Here is an 18,567-nt window from a genome sequence, read left to right on the forward strand (position 1 = left end):
GCCTGAACCGGCAACCAACCCCTTGGATTGCAGACCAGCACTCGATCCACTGAGGCACACCAGCCAGGGCTATTTTTTTCGAAAATTTTAAGTCTTTCACATGCTATATTGGTTTTACACGCCCCAACTGGGGACTGAACCTGCAACCTAAGCATGTGCCCTGACTGGGAATGGAACTGGCGACCTTTCACTCTGCAAGATGCCCAGTCAGCAGAGCCACACATTCAGGGCTCAACAGTTCTTTATTTTTGTTGTGGAGAGTCCCTCCCTGGGACATGGTGGCTCACGTACCATCTCGATTGCTTGCACACCCTCTGGAGCACAAAGGTCGAATTTCTTGTTAGCCTCCTGGAGTCAAGTAGGTCATGTGTTCCAGTTCCTGGAACAGCAGCTTCCCAGGTGCATTAATCACGTCAGCCTCTCAACTATAATAAAAGCTGAAATCTTTAATTCTTGAGTTCCCTTATTAGTAACATCATGGAAAATTAAAGAAAAAACTTCAATGATACATGCACTGCTGAAGCATTCAGGGGCAGATAAAAGGATGTCTGCAAGTTTCTTTGAAACTCCTGGAAAAGTGAGCTGGACAGACAGGTGGACAGAAATGTGCTAAAGCAAAGTGAACCCACTGGCACGCAGGGTTCCCAAACAATTCCCTCACTTAGGTGCACGTTTGAAAATCGTCATTGAACATGGGAGGGGGGATGCTTTTTACTCTTAGAAATGCATATTCGGTTATTTTCTGGAGTTTGCTTTAGAGTAATTGTAAAGGAGTGACAGGTAAAATAGAACTAGCAGAAAAGGGAATAGATGAAATAAAAATAGCAGGAAGTTAATGGTTACCAAATGAGGCTGGTGATTGAACTAGTCTATTTTTGACTTTGAAAATTTTCTTACTAGATGATTAACAAATAAAAGGATGCTTCTGGTTTCTTTTCTGAGAGAAGGCAGGAGGAAAAGGGTGAGAAAAGCAGGAGTAGGATTAGGATTTGTGTTTCAGCGTCTACTTTCAGACTGGGAGAGTTCGGGCTTTCTCTGGCTGAGGGCACCCCTCCAGGTCAGCAATGCATCCCTCCGTTACCTTCTCCCTGCTATCCCGCCCCCTCCCAGCCTCACCGGAAGTGAGTGCAGGACAGGCCCCTCCCCCCCACATCTGGTACTGATGTCAACAGCTAGGGTGGGTGGGGGCCATGTTTTTCAGCTCCCGCCTAGCCTCCAGGGAGGGGTGGGCCCCCCATCCTTACTCCTTACTCACAATGTCAGACACTGTCACACACACACACATCAGGCACTTCCACGGGCCTGGACCAGGGGCCAGGAACAAACTTTTATTGCAAAACAGGGACCTTCGAGCCACAACGCGGAAGGACCTGGCCTCTTCCCCTGACACAGGGAGTTGGAATCTGGCCCTTACTTGGTCGTCTAGCCCTTTCCTCTAAGTCAGCTTGAGACAGCCAGTCACTGTGTGTGTCGTGGGGGTAGAGGAGGCTTTCGATGTGGTTGTGTAGGCTGCAGCGTGGATGGTGGGGGTTCCTCTGGTCTGAGGATCCTTGTGTGTTCTAGTTTTACTTGGTTCCCAGGCCTGTGTTTACAACTGCACAATATGGGTGCATCCATATTTGGGAGAATTTGGGGATCAGGGTGCTCGGAGAGGGGTGTCCTTGAACACTGAGGTGCGGAGGAGGCTGGGCTCGGACTCTGAGTAGGAAGATATTCAGGAGTCAGGATGAGGTCACATGTGAGCTGGCTGTGTTGTCCAGTGCTTAGGGGCATGTGGCTGGTGGTGGCCATGTGCCTGGACAGTGGTGTGGTCCCTCGAGGGCTGAGGACAGTCTCTCTGTGAGGTGACATGACCCAGGCAGGTGTGTGCTCTTTGCACCAGGCTCCCAGAGACAATGGCACTGGTAAGTCCGAGAGTGAAGAGGGTGTGTGGCCCATGATTTGGTGGCTGTTGCAGTGGCAGCCGAACTCCCACAGATGGGTCGTGAGTCCAGGGCAGTTATGTTGTGCACAAGTGCTGGGTTATCTGGGCAGGTGATTCCAGACAGACTAGACTGTAGCGAGCTCGTGTGGCTGAGTTGCCTCGTGGCCGTGTATGGGTGTGTGGTTGTGTGCCTCAACAGCTGTGTGGCCAGTGAATGTGGCCCTGTGGACAAGCAGGCTGAACATCTGTGTGAATGACCCTAGAAAACAACTACAGGTGTGTGAATGTGGTTTCCTGTGGTGTCAACTTGTGGATGCAGACACAGCCCTGTCCGTGCCCATGGTCAAGGCCACTACCTCCCAATGCCCCTCCTTCATTTGGTCTGTACCAAATGAAGGGGTGGAGGTCAGTAGGGCCGAAGTTGCAGCTGAAAGTGTGGGGGGATGTTGAAAAGGCCACTGACAGATGGCTGGAGGCTCAGGGCGCTGGGCGGGCAAGGGCTCTCCAGGGAGACGGCCTGCAGGATGGCGGTGACAAAGAGGAACAGCTCCGTTCGAGCCAGGCCCTCCCCGAGGCAGACACGCTTACCTGGGAGGAAGAGGATTATAGGACTGGGCCAGCCCTCCTCGCACCGCTGCCAGCGGGTAGGCAGGGACGGGCCCAGCAGTTACCTAAGGAGAAGGGCAGGAATGCCTCTTGCTTCTTGAACCTTCCGTCTGCATCCAAAAATCGGCCTGGGTTAAACTCCTCAGGCTGCTCAAAGATGTTCGGGTCATGCAGGACAGAGCCCAGGAGGGGGAAGACCTCAGTGCCCTGAGGGGAAATAGTAACAGAACCACAGATATGCTTCACTACCAGCCCTGCACTGCCCCACACCATCTCAGCTTCAGCTCCTGCCCAATTTGTTTTTTATCTCTATCCTGACCTTCCTGGATGCCGCCTCATAGGTGGCTCCTGGCACGTCACACTCAAAGTGTCCCAAAGTGGCCTCAGTGTCTCCCCTGAAACAGCCTCTCATTCCTCCTGTCTCCATCTCGGGGGAGCCCCTTTGTCCCCAGCCCCCTGTGTGGAGCCCTGGGCCTGTCCCCAGATGCCTCCCTCCCCATCATTCCCTGTCACCTACTTACTTGGCTGCTTGTTTTTTCCTCATGGCTTGACCCAGCCCTGTCCTCTCCCACCCAGGAGGCCCTGGATTCACAACCCACCTGTGGGAGTTCAGCTGCCGCTGCTCTCCCCAGGGCAGAGCACGAGGGTCTGTAATAGCATCAACATGTACAAGCTACGTACAGGCCAAGCAGTTTATTGCGCATTTTGTGTATGAGTACGCACTCATGTGTACTAGGCACACGTCTTCCACTTACTCAAATACACACGTAAACTCACGGAATATTTTAATAAGCCTAGGACATGGCTGCTAATGTGGTCCTCATTTTAAAGATGGGACGACTGAGGCTCAGAGACCTTAAGAAACTTGCCCAAGGCAACATTTAACAGAGCAGAGGCTATTATTTTTTACATTTCATTTTTAAAATTCGAGGTATGCTGTGACTCAGCTGTGGCTGTCCTAAGCCACCTGGTGGCCCAGAGCCCAGCATTTTGCCCCTCAGGTCGCCTGAAGGTCAAGGCAAGAGTGGGTGGGCCAGGGCTGTCCACAAAGACTCCCCCTGCCCAGGTTCAGGGAGAGCAGCAGCCTCATCAGTCAGATCAGAGTCATTGAGTTCCCAGGACTGTGGTGGAGGGTGAAGGAAGGTTGGGGGTGGGGGAGGAGAAGGAGAGAGACCTGCATTGCTAGGGACTCTGGCTAACAGGCTCTGAGTTGGGGAGGTGAGAGGACTCCAGAAAAGTCAGGGTTCTGTTATTGCCATTAAAGTAAGAGAAGGGCAGATGGCAGTGGTTAGGTTGGGTGAACGTGGCAAGTCTTGTAACCTACGGGGGCCTCAGTTTTCTCATCTGTAACACGGGCATGTTAGTGGTGTGGGATTGCTCTGAAGACTAAACACGGGCACAGAGCAGGCACTCAGTCATTGGTGCCTGTTATTACTGTTGTTAGCATCAGTCGTGGCTGTCATGCACAATCACGGCATTAGCAAGTGTCCCTGCTGCCCCCCCCCCCCCCCCCAGTGCTGATTGCCTCCTGGATTCCTTACAATCCTGGTTGATAGTATTATCTTTCCCAGTTTAGAAGAGGGGTAGATGGAGGCTCAGAGTGGGAAGTGATTTGCCAAAGGTCCCAGCCAGAACACAATTCTAACTGCCGTGGGTTTGCTTTCATTTGGCAATGAAGCTCAAGGAGGGAGCAGCTTGTGAGAAGGTGCTCTGGGTTTCTGGGGAGACATCGCCCCCTGGTGGTGCTGGCTGTGAGTTGCTCTCCAGTCAAGGGGAGGGAGCTCAGGCGGGAAGAGAAAGTGCGTGTATGTGTGTGTAGGGAAGGAGGAAGTGAAGGGACTGTGTGTTTGCAGCAGGTGTTGAGGGCGAAGGCCTCTGCTAGCCCTCAGTTCTCAAATTGACATCTGGGGAAGCTGAGGCTCAGAATCAAACGGCAAGAGAAATGGAGAGAGAGAGAGAGAGAGGTATGAGAGAAGAGGGCAGACGATGCCACAAGAGAGAGAAACCAAGATCCACAAGAAGTCTTAGAGACACAGATAGCAACAGACTCAGGCCCAGGCAGAGACACTGCTGGGCATGGCGACACTGTGGACCCACCTGGGGCAGGGTGTACCCTCGGAAGCAGGTGGTCTTCGTGAGAGCGCGGGGTATCCCCATGGGCACCAGTGCCAGCAGCCGCTGCGCCTCATGCAGAACCGCGTCCGTGTAGGGGAGGCGGGCTCGGTCCCCCAGGCCTGGTGCCTGGCCAGCCCTTAGCTCTCTTGTCAGCTCCTCCCGCACGCGCTCTGTCCCCAAGAAGAGGTGGATTGGAGGTCAGGGGTGAGGTGGGGACCTCTTCTTGGAAGCCCCCTTTTCTTGAGCAGCTGTGGTTAGGGGTGAGGCTAGTGGGGGAGGAAGAGCCCCTCAGCCCTTGCTGAGCTTGGGTGCTTCATATCCTGCGTGCTGAGCGTTACACCTTTCCTCTCTTAACTCTCTCAGCAATCCTGGGAGATAGGTACCAGTAAGTATCCACATTTCCCAAATGAGGAAACTGAGGCCCAGAGAGCTGAGGTCACAGCTGATCCATTCCACCAAGGCCACCAGACCCCAAGCCCCATATTCCAGGTCAGCCCACACCGCTGGCTCAACGTGAGACGCTGGAGTTCCTTGGGGTTTATTACCAGCCCTGCACTGCCCCACACCATCTCAGCTTCAGTTCCTGCCCAATTTGTTTTTTATCTCTATCCTGACCTTCCTGGATGCCGCCTCACAGGTGGCTCCTGGCACGTCACACTCAAAGTGCCCCAAATCGGCCTCAGTGTCTCCCCTGAAACAGCCTCTCTTTCCTCCTGTCTCCATCTCGGGGGAGCCCCTTTGTCCCCAGCCCCCTGTGTGGAGCCCTGGGCCTGTCCCCAGATGCCTCCCTCCCCATCATTCCCTGTCACCCCTGACAATCTACCACTTCATGGCAGCCCAAAGTGCTAATGCTAATTGGACCCTGCCCTTCCCTGCCTAACTTCCTCCATGGCTCCCCATTGCTCAGGATGAAGTAACAAGGCCCTGACACAGCTCCTGCCTCATTTGTCACTATGCCTCATGTGGCAACCAGCAGTCCCCCCAGCTGTTGCTCCTCAGACACCCCAGATGCCAGGCTCATGGTCGCCTCCAGGCTCCGGCTCAGATGGTCCACTCCCCTGAAATCCTTCCTGTCCAGCCTCACTTCTGCTTTCTGGGCCCGGCTGGTGGAAAAGGCTCTTTCCTACCTTGGACCTGAGGGTATTTCAGCAGGAGCAAGAGGGTGTAGCGGATCGTGGCGCTGACCGTCACTGTCCCGGCGAACAGCAGATAAATGACAGTCATCAGCAGGTTCTTGTCAGTGAATTCCGTGTTTGGGTCTTGTTCCTCCTGGGAGAAACCGGGCAGAAGGTGTTCAGAGGACACAACATTCAGGGCCTGGCCCGGCCCAGAGTGCAGCCCGGCAGGTTCAAGCTTTGTCAAGGAGCTTAAATAAACGTTTGGGAAAGTCAGAAAGTGGACCCTTGATATTTTTCTTTCTGGCTGAAATTATTTGAAAACGAAAGAGAATGGCCACCACAAACAAAGGACATGACAAGCGTTGGCGAGGATGGGGGGAAACTGCAGCCACCGCCACTGTTGACGAGGATGCAAGATGGCACAGCCGCCCCGGGGAGCAGTGGGGCCGTTCCTCAGAGAGTTAACGTCGACTTCCCACGCGATCCAGCAACACTGTGTCTGGGCCTATCTGCAAAAGCAGGGTCTGGAAGAGGTATTCGTACACTCATATTCACAGGGGCGTTAGACACTACGGCTGAAAGGTGGGAGCAGCCCAGGTGCCCATCGATGGATGAACGGATGCACGAAACAGAGGCTAGCCATACGATGCAATAGGATTCAGCCTTAAGAAGAAAGAAAATCTGCCACGTGCTACAATACACATGAACCTCGAGGACAGCACACGCTGCTACGTGACGGATGCGGTGCGGTTGCCCTTTGCGAGGTACCTGCAGTTGGCAAATTCGTGAAGACGGAAAGCGGAAGGGGGCTGGCCCGGGGCTGGGGGAGGGGCATGGGGACTCGTTTTGAGAGAATCTCCGCCCTCCAGTTGGAAAGAGCACCTGATCTGAGCACACTCCCCACCATTGAACTGTGCACTCAGAAATGGTTAAGATGGTGAGTTTTATGTTATGTGTAGTTGACTACAGTTACTTTTTTTTTATTAAAAAAAATAAAAGAGAAAAGACATGGGGCCACGACAGTAAGAAAAAAACCCTCTCTCTCCATGAACAAGGTGGCTGCATTTATTCGACGGCTGTGGCCCTGAATATCTCCCACAATTCCAAAATTCCTTCAGTCCAAAACTCGTTATTTCCACAGGAGTCGCCTTAATTCTTATTCTCTCGTATACTAAATTGTTTTTATATAATCAATAAAGCAGGCTTTATCACTATAATTCGCTATTGCTAGGTTTCATAAGGAAATGGCTGTAAGTCACAGAAAAGTCCTGTGAGGATGGAGGGAGCAGGGGGTGGGGTGAGGCTGTGGTGTCATTGCCTGTGGCAGGTCACCGGGCACGGGGTTGAGGTTGCAGCAAGGAGAGCGAGGAGAGATGCAAGAGACTCAGACACGGGCAAGGGGGCGGTGGAGAGAGGCAGAACGATGCACCAGAAACACGAGATAACCACACACATGCACAGACGCAAATTCGTGGAAATGTGGGGAGAGGGAGAAAAAGAGAGAGGAAGAGGAATGGACTGACAGATTCCCAGCCACACCTGGGGGGCAGGCAGCCAGGCCACCAGCCCCATTCAGGAGACTCACTCAACAGCAGCCTTCCTCTACCTTTGCCATCTTCAGCAGAAAGGCATCCACAACATCGCCTGCAGGGCCTGAGGGGTCCAGACTCCCCCGGTGCCGCTGCACCTGCTCGATGGCGAAGGTGGCCAAGGTGTCCACATGGCGGAGGAGCTGGGTGTGGGGGCCTGGAAGGGGCTGCAGGAGCCAGGAGAACATCTCGTAGGCCTGTGGGGAGGAGGGCAGCTGTTCCCACTGGGGGCCTGGCCCTGCACCAGGGTGAAGGGGCCGGTGGATGGGGTGGCCTGGGGGTTCCTTGGAACAGGTAGGCAGGAGCCTTTGGGGAAGGTGGCTGGAGAGGGGTCGCATCTGCTTACCTGGCCCCATGGAGAGCTGATCCCCAGAAGGATGCCACCAGCTGCCTGGACCACAGCCTTGAACTCCTCATCCTCATAGGGGAAACGAAGGCCCAAGGTGAGGGAGCACACGACATTGGAGGTGGCCTGGGCCAGCAGCAGGGAGGGGTCAAATGGCTGTCCTGGTACAGATGGGGCAAGAAGTGTTGGGGTGCAGTCACAGAGGACCGACTCTGTGGGGGTCAGGTGCAGCCACAAAGAGACAGGCCTGGAGACAGAGAGAGACAGACACACAGAAACAGACAAGGAAGAGAGAAAGACATGGACAGGGAGACAGACAGACAGACAAGGAAAGAGGCAGAGACAAACTTACAGGAGAGAAAGGCAATAGAGAGAGAAAAAAGAAGCAGAAAGTGATGTAAAAATACCAGGGACACAGAGACCCTCGGGGAGACAGCAGGACAGAGATGGAGGTGAAGGAGGAGCTGGAGGTGGAGGGGAGTAGAGCCCCCAGCCTGGGCATTGTGGGAAGGTCCTTCCACACGCACAGAGAGCCCGGGGACCCTGGCTGACCCTGCCCTGCTGACCTGCTGTCCTCTGGAACGCCTCCACCAGACACTGGGCCTCCGCCTGGATCAGCTCCTCGCCTTGCCGCCTCCCCATGCCCAGGTCCCGCAGAGCAAGTGTGGTGAATTTCCTCAGCTGCCTCCACCTCTCCCCATTGGAAAAGAAAACCCCTGCACAGAAGGTGAAGTTCAAGGGGAAACTGGCTCCTGTCCCCATTCCCCAGGACCACCCCCTTCCTCCCAGCGAGGTGCCCTGAGGAGGGTCTTCAGGGCCTGTCCTGAGTCTGTGTCGGCCTAGCCCAGGGATGAGGACGCAGAAGGTGCTTAATAAATACCTAACCTTGGGTCAGAGCGTGAGGTTCTCCAGAGAAGTTGGCAAGTAGGATCACTCAGGCTCCTTCTGTTCTGTGATTAACCAGGGTAAGGGGAGCTTCCTTTCTCCTTCCTGCCTGCCTTTCTTCCATTCATCTTTTTATTCTTCTTTTTTACCCACTTGCCCTTTAATCCTTCCTTTTCCCCCCTTCCTTCCACCCATCTCGACATTTATGGAGCATGATTTGGTCCTAGCTATGCACCCGCCCCAACATTTATGGAAGTCCGTCAATCCATCCATCTATCCACCCATCCATCCGTCAATCCATCCATCCACCCATCCATCCATCCACCCATCCGTCCATCCATCCATCCACCCGTCCGTCCATCCATCCATCCATCCATCCATCCACCCATCCGTCCATTCTTCCTTCTCATTTATGGAGGACTATTTGGATCCCTTGCCCCCTGCTGTTTGGAGGCTGAGCAGTGCGGGAGGAGGATGCAGTTGCTTTGCTCTCCTCCTTTACCTGACACTTGCTCTGGACAGAGCCTTTGCTGCTCTGAGCTCAGTTTTCCCACCCGTGGAGTGTTTCCTGGGTGCCTCCCACTGGATGTCCTCTGCCCACCTAGCCCTGTACTGCGTCCCCAGCCAGCCTCAGCAGCTCTCCTCCTCCCCATTCTCAGCCCACTATCCCCCACCCCGTGTTCCATGACCTGGATTCCTCTCCCAAGCACACCCGATTCCAACCCCGAGATCGCGTCCCTGGTCCGACCCCATTCCCTCCCTGGGCTCCCACACAGAAACCCAGGGGATCCTTCTAACTCTGAACCCATTCCTGGCTTAAAATCTACTGCTCCCCCCAAAACCCAAAGCCCAAACACTCCGGTGTGACTCAGGCCCTGCATGACTAGGCTCTGCCGACTTCTTCAGCTTTATTAGTCATCCCACTACGATCCCACTGGCTTCTCTCACTTCTTCAAAGGTGTCAGGATCCCGCACCTCTAGGCCTGTTCCCTGCTGTTCTCTCTGCCTGGATTGCTCACCTCTCCATCCTCCCTGAACTAATTTCATTCATGCTTCACACCTCAACTCAAACGTCACCTCTGAGAAGCCTTCCTAGATTCCTCCCATTCTTTCTCAACCCTGTACAGGTTCTGTGTCCTGCTGTCAAGGCTGTACTTCTCATTTGAGAACTCTGTTCTGCCCCCCCCCCATTGTCTTATTGCAAACCTACCTCTCCCCAATGAGATAGGACAACACATTTGTCTCAGTTGCCTCTGGGTCCCCAGCACCCAGGGCAGGGCCAGGTATAATGAAAGCTTGTCAGTTGAATGAACGAATGCTTCTTTCATCTCCATGCTTCTGTACTTGCCATCTCTCCCTGGAACACCCTTCCCGCTCATCCTGAGTCTCAGCTCAGACACCCATCTTTCAGGAAGGCTTTCTGGACGTCCCCCAGCCGATGAGTAGGGTCAGGGACCTCCTCCTATTCCTGCTTCCCCCACCCAGGCCCTGAGCCCTCTGCCAGGGACACCCACTTCCCCATTCCTGACCTCTCTGTACTGTCACTGTCTGGTGACAAGTCTGTCTCCCCACTGGCCAAGGAACTGTGTGTGGGGGGTGCTGAATGGGGCTGTGTAGCCACTGCTGTGTGGGACTCTGGCTTTCAGTTTTAGCACAGGCAACGGTGCCTTTCGACGTGCTGTGTTTCCACGTCAGTTAATGCCCAGCGCCTCGAAAGCTCAGCCCTTCCCCCCAGCCCTAGGGGTTTCTGCTGGACCAGCTGTAACATTACCGCACCTGGTCACTACTAAGCACTGGCTTTGTGCAAGGCCCAGCCCTCATTTCATCTTTACTACAGCCCAATGTGCAGGCACTGGTATCAGCCCATTTTGTGGACGAGGATACAGAGGCATAAAGCAAACATGAAGGTCACGTACAGGTAAGTGGAAAAAGGCTCCACTCCACCCATGACTCACCATGGCCGTCGAAGGTCCGGTCCAGCGTCGCCAACATCCCCCGCCCACTGAACTCCTCAGCCTGACCTCCCAGGGCTTCCTGCACAGCCTGGTGCCCAACCAGGACCACCACACGCCGCCTGGGTCCCAGGTGCACGGTGAACACCGGTCCATACTTCTTACTCAGCTGGGGGCAGGGAGGGAGAAGGGGGTGATGCCTCTTCCGGTCTAGACGTCTCCTTCACGGCCCAGTCACTGGATGAGCCACCTGCCAGGAACCAGCCCCAGGTCCCCAGACTTCCTCACCAACACTCTCTAGTCCCCATGCTCTTACCTCCTGCAGAGCCCGGACTCCTGACCTCAGGACAACCCAGAGCCCATCCCTGCCCTCCCCATTCTGACAGGCACCAACAAAATCCCCACAGCTTTGGTCTCCCCTCATTCCTCAACCCCCCCTCCCCCAAACTGGCCACCCTTTTCCGTCACTGCTAGACCCTCAGATTCTGGAGCACACACTGCGGAGCACCTGCCCGCCCTCCCCAAGACCCCCACCGCTGGCCACGTCCTGGAAATGCCCCAGACTCTTACCCGTGGGGAACCTCCGGTCTCTTCCCACTTGCTCGTCCCACAAAAGTTGGGGCTGCTTCCCCCTCTCTGTCGCAGGAGCGCCCAGCTCTACCTACTCCCGCCCCGCCCAGATTCTCTGCAGACAGATTCCTGGAACCATCCGGCCTCTGCCTCCACTTCCCCCCAGGGACACCTCCCTTCTCTCCTGTGCCCGTCCTCTGAGGAGCTCACCTGTATCTCCCCAGGTACCTCTCCCTCGCGACAGCCCATCACCACCACACCTCTCGCTTCTCTCCCGCTCCACGACTCCCTCCTCTCTCAGCTTCCCTCCCCGCCTCCTTCCCAGGGGTCTCAGAGGGCTTCTCTGCCCCGGGACCCCTGCCACTGGGTCCGGCTCCGGCTCTCGCCCCACTGCAGGATCCCGTGGGGGAGACGACTCAGCTCCTCCTAGTCCGGCCCCCACCTCGTCCTCTCTCCCCGGCCGCCCGCACTCCCGCCCCACCCCACCCCAGAACACCCGTAGCCCCTTTGCCCGGGCCCCCGGGCTTGCCTCCTCCTTCGGACGCACGAGGACCTCTGCGCCCGGCGCTGCCGTTTCTCTCCCCGCAGTCCCCTTCCTTCCTCCTGGACCTGGACCCCTGCCTCTAGCACGGGCGTTCCCGCAGCTCCTTACCCGCAAGAGCCCCGAGTACAGCTCCCCGGGCCAGAGCTGCAGCAGGTTCCCCAGCAGCGGCAGCGGCGTGGGCCCAGGGGGCAGGAGGCTCCGGGTCCGCGTCCGGAGCAGCGCCAGCGGCAGCAGCAGCAGCAGCAGCAGCAACACCAGCAGCAGCGCCCAGCTGCTCGTGGCCTCCATCCCCTGCTCCGAGGCTCTCCACCCGGCTGGGACAGGCCGGGCAGCTCCCTTCTCAGCGAAATCAGGGGGAGAGAGGCAGGGCAGGCAGCCCCTTGCCCTGCCTCCAGAAAAAAAATTCTCTCCCCGCCGCCCGATTTCTTTCTTCTAGACCCTCGCCGCCGCCACCTGGTGTTGGGGACACTCGCTCTAATGGTTTCCTCTCCAGTCACCCAGGTTCGAGGGGCGGAGACAGCTCCTCGGCCGAAGTAGGGCGTGGGCAAACCGAAGGAACCTGGAAGCCGGAGACTTGGGCGGCCTCCAGGAGGCCACACCCCGAACTTGGCGGTGACCTGGGCGCGGCCCTCCCCAGCTCCCACCTCCCCACTCTTTACCGTCCGGGTGCGCGCTCACCTGTGCGTGCCTGCGTGGTGTCTTTGAGGCTATTTCCTCTAGCATCTGGCATCTTTGCTACGAACTAGATGGAGAAATTGACCTTTAACAGAAATTAACAAGAAAAATCTGAGGTTCAGAAAGGTAAGTCGGTTGGTCCTGGGCCGCCACACAGCCAACCAGATTTAAACGCAGGCCAGTCGGAATGACTGGCGGAATCGTCCACTTCGGCAGCAGTGCGCTTATGGGTGAGGGACCCCCTGTTCACAGCCGGGCTTCTCTGTGCTGCTGTCAACTCTTGGAGAATAGGGGTCGATTTCAGGATTGTATGGATACGGGTGAGCACACAATTTAAAACAGGGCCAAGTGAGTGTGTTAAATAAATGTTAGTTACCATTTTGAGGTGTAACTACAGACAATCGTTCTAGACTTGGGGATGCAGCCTTAGGTAACAGTGGATTGGGCCCTGCTCCCAACTTTTTTTTTTTTTTTAAGATTTTTATCTATTTATCTTTAGAGGGGAAGGGAAGGAGAGAGGGAGAGAAATATCAATGTATGATTGCCTCTCGGGAGTTCCCTGCTGGGAACTGGCCTGCAACCCAGGCGTGTGCCCTGACTGGGAATTGAACCGAGATCTTGTGGTTCGCAGGCCTGCACTCAATCCACTGAGCTACACCAGCCAGGCCCTCCCTGAGCTCATTTCCACATGCAAATAAAGTAATAAGATAATTTCAGGTAGTGCAAAGTCCTGCCAGGGGGATGGGCTTATGGGAGAAGATGTGACAGCATCCCAGTCCGAGCTGTTTGGTTCAAAGCCTCCCGCCCAGCGTCTAGAGCAGCGCCTGGCACACAGGAGGTGCTCAGTAAATATCTGTTGCATCAGAGGTCGAATGTAGGAGACGAGGTCAGTGAGAGCAGCAGGGGCATCTTGCAGGGTCCTGGAAAACTCTTCACATTTTATTTCTAGTGCGGAATGAAGCAGATTGTCAACATAAGAAATGTCCAGCCCTGGCTGGTGTGGCTCAGTGGATGGAGTGCCGGCCTGTGAACCAAAGGGTCGTCAGTTCGATTCCCAGTCAGGGCACATGCCTGGGTTGTGGGCCAGGTCCCCAGTAGGGGGCGAGCATGAGACAACCACACACTGATGTTTCTCTCCCTCTCGCCCTTCCCACCGCTCTAAAAAGTAAATAAATAAAAAGTGAATAAACAAAAACAAAGACAAAAAACCCCAAACGTCTAAACCTGTAAGAATTTTCATGAGTTTATCTCAGCCAAACTGACAATTGCCAGGAAGCCAAATCTCAGAGGATTGAGAAAATGCTCTGAAAAATGGCAGTTTTACTGTTTATTTTATACATCAAAATCAAAGGGGAAGACATACGGGGTGTTAGGGTGGTCAGCTATAAAAGAATTCACAAAGAGAAGAAAATACATAGGGAAGTTTATGTTACTTCTCCAAGAAAGAAAAAGGTCCAGGTGCAGAGGTGAGCATCAACACTGAGGGGTGGGGGCTTTGAGCTCTTATTGGATTATAATTAAATTATAAGCGGGTGGGGGAGGTTGCTGTTGTGTGGCCCCTGGGCTGTGGGGGGCGCTGCAACTCAGGAGGCTTTGGGCGGTTTTGCATAAGCTGCAGTTTGCTCCTATGTAATCTGTGGGGAGTGGGTGGGGGGTGGGAGGTGGGGTGGACAGCCAACCACATTCTGTTCTTGCTCTCTAGTAATTGTCAGTCCTGGGGACATAAGTTCAGAAGCGTATACAATGGCAGTCATGCTTAGCCAGGTCACAGGCCTGCTCAGCAGACGGTGACAGGACAGCAAATGGCACTGGCTTTGTCCTTTCATTCCCCACTCTGGTTTTAAAATGGATTTATTCTTAATTCTGGTTCTGAGGAGTAGAGATGAAGATCTCTTCTTCTATAACTACAGGTGGGTGAGGGGTGTAGAGCTGTCCCTGTCTCTGGGTCCCGGTGTGGGTCATTAATGAGAAGAGGGTGGAATTGTGAAACTGGGGGGAAAAAAACCCCAAACTCCGGCGTTCCTGCTGCCTGTCACATATCGAACCCAATAAGCAGAGACAGGGATTGAATCCCTATGGGCGCTTTATTCAGGTGGCTGGTGATCCGAGAAGATGGCATGTTCACACCCTAATGGACCATCTTACATTTTCTTCCAAGCCAGCCTTTTTATAACAGAGAACGAAGTGTAGGTAAGGGGTTTGGAATTCAGGGAAAAGTTAATTGGATTAAAAGACCTGCAGTATTCTTGCCCTGTGCAGTGGTCTCTATCTGTGTCTTGGACAGTGGTCCTCTCACCCCGGAGTACAATGGCTCAGATACCATCTTCACGGCTTGCAGTCCCCCTGAGGCACAAAGGTGGAACTGCTCGTGGTCTCCTGGAGTCAGGGTGAGTCATACCTTCAGTTCCCGGAACAATGCGTTTTACATGCATTTTCTTCCACACTCCCTAAGTCACCCTCATTTTATCAAAGCGACTGATTACTAAGCTTATTAGCTATTACTTAAACTAAATAATTTCAACTCTTGAGTGCTTTATCAATTGGACAGCCAGAAAAGCAAGAGCTGTGGCCAGAGGCCGTTTGTGGAGGGAGTCACCAGAGCCTGGGCCCTCTGGTGAATGAAGAAATGAAGGATATTGAGGAGACAAGGTCTAAAAATAAGAATAAATAAAAAGCTCTGGCTGGCGTGGCTCAGTGGATTGTGCGCTGGCCCGCAAACCAAAGGGTCACCAGTTCAATTCCCAGTCAAGACTTGTACCCGGTTGAGGGCCAGGTCACTCCACCCCCTGGTGGGAGGCTTGTGAGAGGCAACCACACATTGATGTTTCTCTCCTTCTCTTTCCCCTATATAAAAATAAATAAATAAGCCCTGGCTGGCGTAGCTCAGTGGACTGAGTGCGGGCTGTGAACCAAAGGGTGGCAGGTTCGATTCCCAGTCAGGGCACATGCCTGGGTTGTGGGCCAGGTCCCCAGTGGGGGCCATGTGAGGGGCAACCGCACATTGATGTTTCTCTCTCTTTCTCTTCCTCCCTTTCTTCCCCTCTCTAAAAATAAATAAATAAATATAATCTTTAAAAACAAACAAGTGAATAAAATGTTTAGAAAAAAAGAATAAAGAAGGGAGGTAGCCAGGAAAACCAGGACTAGATATTGTCTTTAAAATTCCAAAAAGGGAGAGACAGGGTAGGTAAATTCTGTATGGCTGACACTGCATCAGTACTTCTCAATAATTTTAAGTCAAAGGATGAATGAAAATGTAAAACATTAACTTGGGAGAAAGCTAGAAAAATTAGGATTCGATTCCGTTTGCGGGTGACCACTAGACACTGTGATTTCCATTGAAACGCAATTTCTCTCCTATTAGCGTAAGAAACAATTCAAACCTGTGGAGAATTTTTGGTGAGTTTATTTGAGCCAAACTGATGAGAATTGCCAGGAAGCAACATCTCAGTGGACTGAGAAATGCTCTGGAGAATGGCAGTTCAGCACCTTATTTTATACATTAGAATCAAAGAAGGAGCCCTGAGGGGGTTACATGAAGTCCATTGGTGATAGATTAGGGAGAAAGCAAAGCGGGGCTGGGGGGGCACCTCTGGGGTTGCATAAAAGGTAAAATGACAGACACGGAGGTGGGTTCTTTACATAGGTGGGCAGGGGATAGTTAACAGTCAACGATTAACATGATAACAGTCACAATGAGGGGCTTTGTCGGTTCCGCTTGTGCCCAGGAAGTTTGGGAAGAAGAGAAGTTATGTTGACATTGCAAAGGTATGTCACAGATGCAGACACTAGACAGGCTCAGTTAAGGTAAAGGTTGACCTTCGTCGGGGGAAAGTGTTGGCCTAGGACATGACTACCCGCCATGGACTGTTTTTAGTTAATAAGTTTTCATTTTAGACCATTCTGTGTGGCTGCTTTAGGTCTGAGTTTGAAAGGCTGCGTCACAGATCTCTCCTGAGCTTGTCCGGTTGATATGTGGCCCCTCTTCTTCCACACTCCCTAAGTCACCCTCATTTTATCAAAGCGACTGCATTAAATCTGTTTGCAGTTTGGCCTAATTATTCCAATACAACAAGAATAGTAGTGGATCACATAATCTCTTTCAAGTCTGCTTTGCTGGAATTTTCACAGGAACACTTAGACTGACATTTAGTTAACCCTTCGGGGCACAGAAGCCAAGCCACACAGTTGCCATCTGGTTTTGCCTGTAATGCCTACAGGTTTGGGTGGATTCCTCAAGTTCTCGAGGTCCCTGAAATGTGTTCGGATTCCTTCCTTGCCATCTTTCAGGAAAGCAGTCTTTGTTTCTGACCTGAAAAGATTGCCATGAGCCATGCGACAAATCAAGGTACCAAGTCATTTCTCCAAGGGGCTCTTATTGGCTTTAAAAGTCAAAACTAATTCCTTAAGGCTTTCTCATGACCTCCAGAGTACAGGTGAGGCAGGAGAAGGCACACGAAGAACCCTGAGACAGTAATATTGTTACTGGCCAGTGTCTAGCATCCTGCTTACCAGGAAACACCTTTTACCAATTAGGTAGATTAAATAGTAAACTGAGGCAGCGGGGAGGAAAAACACAGGTCTCACACACTAACTCAACAGTCCTGAGCCTGGTCTGTTAATATTGCCAGCTGTTCCAACATCACAAGAGACACTGTGTTAGCAAGAAAGAAGGGAAGTCCTTGAAATTCTATGTAGCATTTCCACTATCTGGGAAAGAAAGCTTTGAAACTGCTTTGATCCCAGAGCTTGGAATGCGGGACAGGGTCCATGGTGCCCAAGAAGGAGCCCATAAAACGACTTTGGTTAATTGTCTACCTCTGGTCACTATCTGTTTTACGAGGGAATCCCTGATACTTACAGAAAGAGCCCATAAATAACTTTGGAAAGTGCCCCAATTTTAATTAACCGCCTCCTGTCACGTATTTGTTTTACAGGATGAACAAATGGAATCTGGAGCAAGATAAGGGTTCGGGCCAACAGACGCCCACACATACCTAAGTCTGGGTAGTCACATTCCCCCAGGAAGCTGGCACCACATTTACCTGTTAATCAATACGTAACTTTTTTTCCCCTCCTATCCCACCACCTATGTAAGTCCTCAGAACAAAGGACTCACTTTCTCTCGGGGGCTCTGGGTGCTCTTGGCTCTCTGGCCATCGGGCCTCAGGCCACCCGGCCTCAGGCTGCCCAGGGGCTTGCCACCCTGGTCTTTAGCCGTTCTTGCTTATGTCACCCTGCTTTGCCCTGAAACTTTGCCTTTCACCTCCTACTCTACTCCATCCTGTTCTCTTCCATGGGAACGGGCCACTAATAAACTGATTACACGCTAATACATGTGCTGATCTGTAATTCTTTACGTGTGTCAGCAAGAAGAACCAGGTCTCTCCCATCCAGGACAGCTCTCCCATTTGTATAGAGCTTGTCCTGAGGGAGGGTGATGGTTGCCAGAGGTAAAGGGGAGTTAAGTGAGCAAGGCAAAGGGGTTAAGGAGCACCAATCAGCAGTTACAAAACAGTCAAATGGATATCATACAAGAAGGTGGGCCATTCAAACTCCTTTGTGCATTTGATGAATTTGCTGAAAAACTGCCAAGTTCTGACCTCAGTTTGGGAGAGGTCGGGCATCGGACAGGGAGCCTGGGCCCAAATAATGCTCTTGGATCCAGCAACCTCACGGGGAGGGAGCTGGGTCGCAGGTTTAGGGGTTCCCAAGGGGGCGGCCGGATCAGGAACGGCTGGAGGAAACCCATCTGAAGGGGGAGCAGGGCGAGAGGCTGGAGGAAGAGAAGCAGGGAGAAGAGATGGGGGGATGCTAGAGAGTTAGGCAAAGGGGTGGAAAAGCGGCTGGAGTTCAAAAATGCCACCTTTTTCTCTGCATTGAGAGGCAGGCCCAATTGTTCCCTGGGCTGCTGGGGGCTTTGCAACCCAGGAGGCATTGGGTGGTTTTGTATAAGCTGCAGTTTGCTCCCATGTTGTCTTGTTTTGTTCCCGCTCTCCAGTAACTTCCAGTCCTGGGGACAGAAGCTCAGAAGAATAAAATGGCATTTGTGTTTAACGAGGTCGTAGGCCTGCTCGGCAGATGGCGCCATAGTAGCAAATGGCACGGGCTTTGGGCTTTGTCCTTTCGAGGGGGTGATGTAAAATTCTTTGGTGATAAAGGCTATACTTTCAGGCATCATTTCCATAGTCTGTTAAAATTCTTTGGTGATAGATTAGGGAGGTGGGAGAAAGCACAGCAGGG

General features: G+C 53.0%; 1 protein-coding gene and 1 long non-coding RNA gene across 3 annotated transcripts; one reads left to right on the top strand and one right to left on the bottom strand.

The window, feature by feature from the left end:
- Window positions 1-1,260: 1,260 nt before the first annotated feature.
- Window positions 1,261-12,164, bottom strand: LOC119058447 (cytochrome P450 2S1). Of its 2 annotated transcripts, none has more exons than XM_037157646.2 (9): window positions 11,758-12,164; window positions 10,539-10,704; window positions 8,265-8,414; window positions 7,699-7,859; window positions 7,370-7,549; window positions 5,773-5,914; window positions 4,628-4,815; window positions 2,596-2,737; window positions 1,261-2,441 (listed from the first exon to the last, which is right to left on the bottom strand). In XM_037157646.2, the coding sequence occupies exons 1-9, from the start codon at window positions 11,935-11,937 to the stop codon at window positions 2,227-2,229; spliced, it is 1,524 nt and encodes a 507-aa protein (XP_037013541.2). In that variant the 5' UTR covers window positions 11,938-12,164; the 3' UTR covers window positions 1,261-2,226. The 2 variants fall into 2 exon arrangements, with proteins under 2 accessions (XP_037013541.2, XP_037013542.2); XM_037157647.2 differs by having other exon boundaries at window positions 2,250-2,512.
- A 163-nt stretch (window positions 12,165-12,327) lies between these two features.
- Window positions 12,328-17,404, top strand: LOC128627789 (uncharacterized). The gene is made up of 4 exons (XR_008392086.1): window positions 12,328-12,450; window positions 14,609-14,711; window positions 16,545-16,672; window positions 17,262-17,404. It is a non-coding gene; the product is annotated as an uncharacterized LOC128627789 (long non-coding RNA).
- Window positions 17,405-18,567: the final 1,163 nt, after the last annotated feature.

Source organism: Artibeus jamaicensis, unplaced genomic scaffold (assembly GCF_021234435.1).
Source record: "Artibeus jamaicensis isolate MK-2021 breed Jamaican fruit bat unplaced genomic scaffold, CSHL_Jam_final contig_47, whole genome shotgun sequence".
In the NCBI taxonomy this organism is placed as follows: domain Eukaryota; kingdom Metazoa; phylum Chordata; class Mammalia; order Chiroptera; family Phyllostomidae; genus Artibeus; species Artibeus jamaicensis.